At 35.2% G+C, this 2,661-nt stretch overlaps 2 protein-coding genes across 2 annotated transcripts in view; both read left to right on the top strand.

The window, feature by feature from the left end:
• The window catches only part of LOC119593787 (transcription factor A, mitochondrial-like), a gene marked incomplete in the record, with an annotated part of 5,335 nt that extends 3,903 nt beyond the window's left edge, over positions 1–1,432 (top strand). The window contains 1 exon segment of the mRNA XM_037942810.1: positions 1,139–1,432. Coding sequence (XP_037798738.1) covers positions 1,139–1,235 — 97 coding nt within the window.
• A 34-nt stretch (positions 1,433–1,466) lies between these two features.
• LOC119593786 overlaps positions 1,467–2,661 on the top strand; it is a 5,876-nt gene continuing 4,681 nt past the window's right edge. Inside the window, exon 1 of the mRNA XM_037942809.1 lies at positions 1,467–2,142. Within this exon, the coding sequence (XP_037798737.1) occupies positions 1,551–2,142 (592 nt within the window). The 5' untranslated portion in view covers positions 1,467–1,550. The remainder of the gene's footprint in view (positions 2,143–2,661) is intronic.

The following is a 2,661-nucleotide window of genomic DNA, read 5'->3' as shown; positions in this document are numbered from 1 at the left end:
CTCATTTAGTGTACTTTGCTATGAGATTACTAAGTCAGAGTTGTTGCTCAAAAGGGAGATTATTTTGTAAAAGTACCTCATTTTGTTTTCCCTTTTTTTCTCTCTCTCTCAGATATGAAAGTAGCAATTTCTGTTTGAAATGTTTAATAGGTGCATTAAATCATAAAGAAAACTAATCTAAACCAGAAAATAATACTTTTGAGAATTATAGAAGTACAAGTGTATAATAAATGAAAATTAGGCACTGGGGGGTTATAATTTTCATGGTTTATATGTATGTAAGCACATGCACAAAGGTTTAACTGCTTTAGGCATCATTATTTAAAAGGCCTTAACCCATTTTTATGTAAAGGAAAAATTATTAGTAATCCTAGATTGTTTTGAATAATGACTATTAGAAATGTGGCCATTGGGCATGGGGAACAAGCATAGACTAGGTGTTCAGTCATACTCATTATCATGAATAAAAATCCTCTTTTGCCGGGGTGGGGTATGTTATCTAAGTATTTATGGCACCTATGGCCTACGGTAGTGTCAGTAGGTTGCATTATTTACCAGAAACGCTTGTAAAAGGTGCAATTTCTGTTTCATCTCTTTACAAACACCATGCTCCATCCAAGAAATAGCCCAAGGTGGGCCCTAAGAGCCCTTTGATAGTTTCCTCATTTGTGTACATATACCATAGGCAAGCGAACTCCAAGTCACATTCTACCCCCGCTCTGCCAGTTATTTATTTTTTCATTTATATTTTGTAATTCATTTTATTTTAAAGTATATTGATGTTTGAGCTTACTTTTACTTCATTTGGTCATGTTTCTCTTTATGTACAAAATACAAATGTATATATGAAGACAAGCTTACAACATAAGCATAAAATTACAATCTGCATGAAATAGTTACATAACATATGAATAAAAGAATGTAAATGTCTACCAATATACACAGTTTTAATCAACCTTCATATTGATAATTGATTGGACTTTACAATCATTTTTGGATTTTTATCATGGAATCACACATACTGATATTTCAAAATTGTATTTGTATTTATATAAAAGATAGTAGAGAATTCACCTCTGATGCGATAGCTAAAACACATATTCATTAATGAACTCATGTATTCTCACATACATTTCAGAATGATCAAAAGTGGAAGGGCAGATTTAGTGCGTCGACACCAGCAGCTGGAAGAACTGAAGCACACTGCCACCCACCGTCGGCACATTCAAGAATAGGGATTCGCATCAGGTGATGCTAAGGGAGAGTCAGGGGTTCTGGACAGATCTCTGAAGAAAAGGAAGAAACGAGACCAGAAGACGTTAGCTGATAGTCAGAATGTAGTTAGAGAAGAACATGCTTTGGTAGACAGAAAAAGTACCAAGATCAAGAAACGTCTGGGCAGCTCTGCTCTTGGAAGAATTGAAGAGGTGAATGTAAACCAGAGAGAAGTGAAAGTTACTGTAAAGATTGATCCATCAGATGGAGAAACAAAAAGTGATTGTCAAAAATCAGTTCCTGAATCCATAAGTCTTCCCCCTAGCATTGAGACTATGGAAAAAGATAAGTTAATTGCCTCAGGAAAAGCTGATAGATATAATACTGATCACTTAGACTCTGGGCTCTTCCCAGAATCACCTGAATGTCAGAGAAATGTCCAGGTTATGAAACCAGGAATCTTTTTGAAGTCCTCAAATGTGACTACAGAATCTGATAGAAGTCAGGAGTTGGTAGAACATAACAGTTTTGATTTAAGTCATAAACAGTTGCTAGTGAAGAAGTGTACTAAAGCTGTAAATGTTGAAATTGTTTCTGATGGGAATCCTGAAAAACTTGCTCCAAAAGTACAAGATAAACTAGGCAGTCATTTAGGAATAAAATCAGCCATCACGCATGCAAATAAAAATCCATTAAACCACTTTAATACAAAATATTTACACATAGAGAATATTTATCATCAAGACCATTCACATTCTGTGCTTAATCCACAGTCAACAAATATTGCTATTCTGCCTGGTAATGAACACTCAGGAAATGCAAACAAATGTACAAGCAGTCTTTCTTCAGTGTCATCTGCTCAAGAAGTAGCATCAGATATTCTTGTTCTTAAAGGCAAGGATTCAAGCAGTGATCACATCGAGAAAGGTAAACCTTACATGCTATTACCCTACAGAATGCATGAAGCCCCTAACTTTGGCTTAAGAGATATTGAGGATGGTGTCCTAGATGGCCTTATAAATAATCTAAAAAACTATGGTCATCATCAGCACTTTCAAAGAATAGGCTCTTCCACAGAGAAGCTTGAACTAAATGAGAGAGTGGGTGACCTCCCTGAATTGGATGAACCTGTTCAGAAGGGTAGTTACCTCTCCCCTGAAGCTGTCATTGCTTTTCAGCATAACATGCCTTATCTACAAGGGTTAGAAGAGCTATTTCACCATCCTTTACTTTCTCTGTTGATCAACCAAGAACTCCCATTTGATCTTTGCAGCAGCTTTCACCTCTGGAATGCTTTTTGTGCCTTTATTGCTGGTTTTGTTGTGTATTTTTGGATTAATTAAATGTAAATAACATTTTATGATTTTTTATCTAAATAAATAACAAAAATATAGTATCTCTTCTGTTTTAAAACCAAAAAGTTCTTGCTTGATTTTTCTGCTTCAA

This window comes from Penaeus monodon, chromosome 32 (genome assembly GCF_015228065.2).
Source record: "Penaeus monodon isolate SGIC_2016 chromosome 32, NSTDA_Pmon_1, whole genome shotgun sequence".
NCBI classification, from domain to species: domain Eukaryota; kingdom Metazoa; phylum Arthropoda; class Malacostraca; order Decapoda; family Penaeidae; genus Penaeus; species Penaeus monodon.
This window is presented reverse-complemented; position numbering and strand designations above follow the sequence as displayed.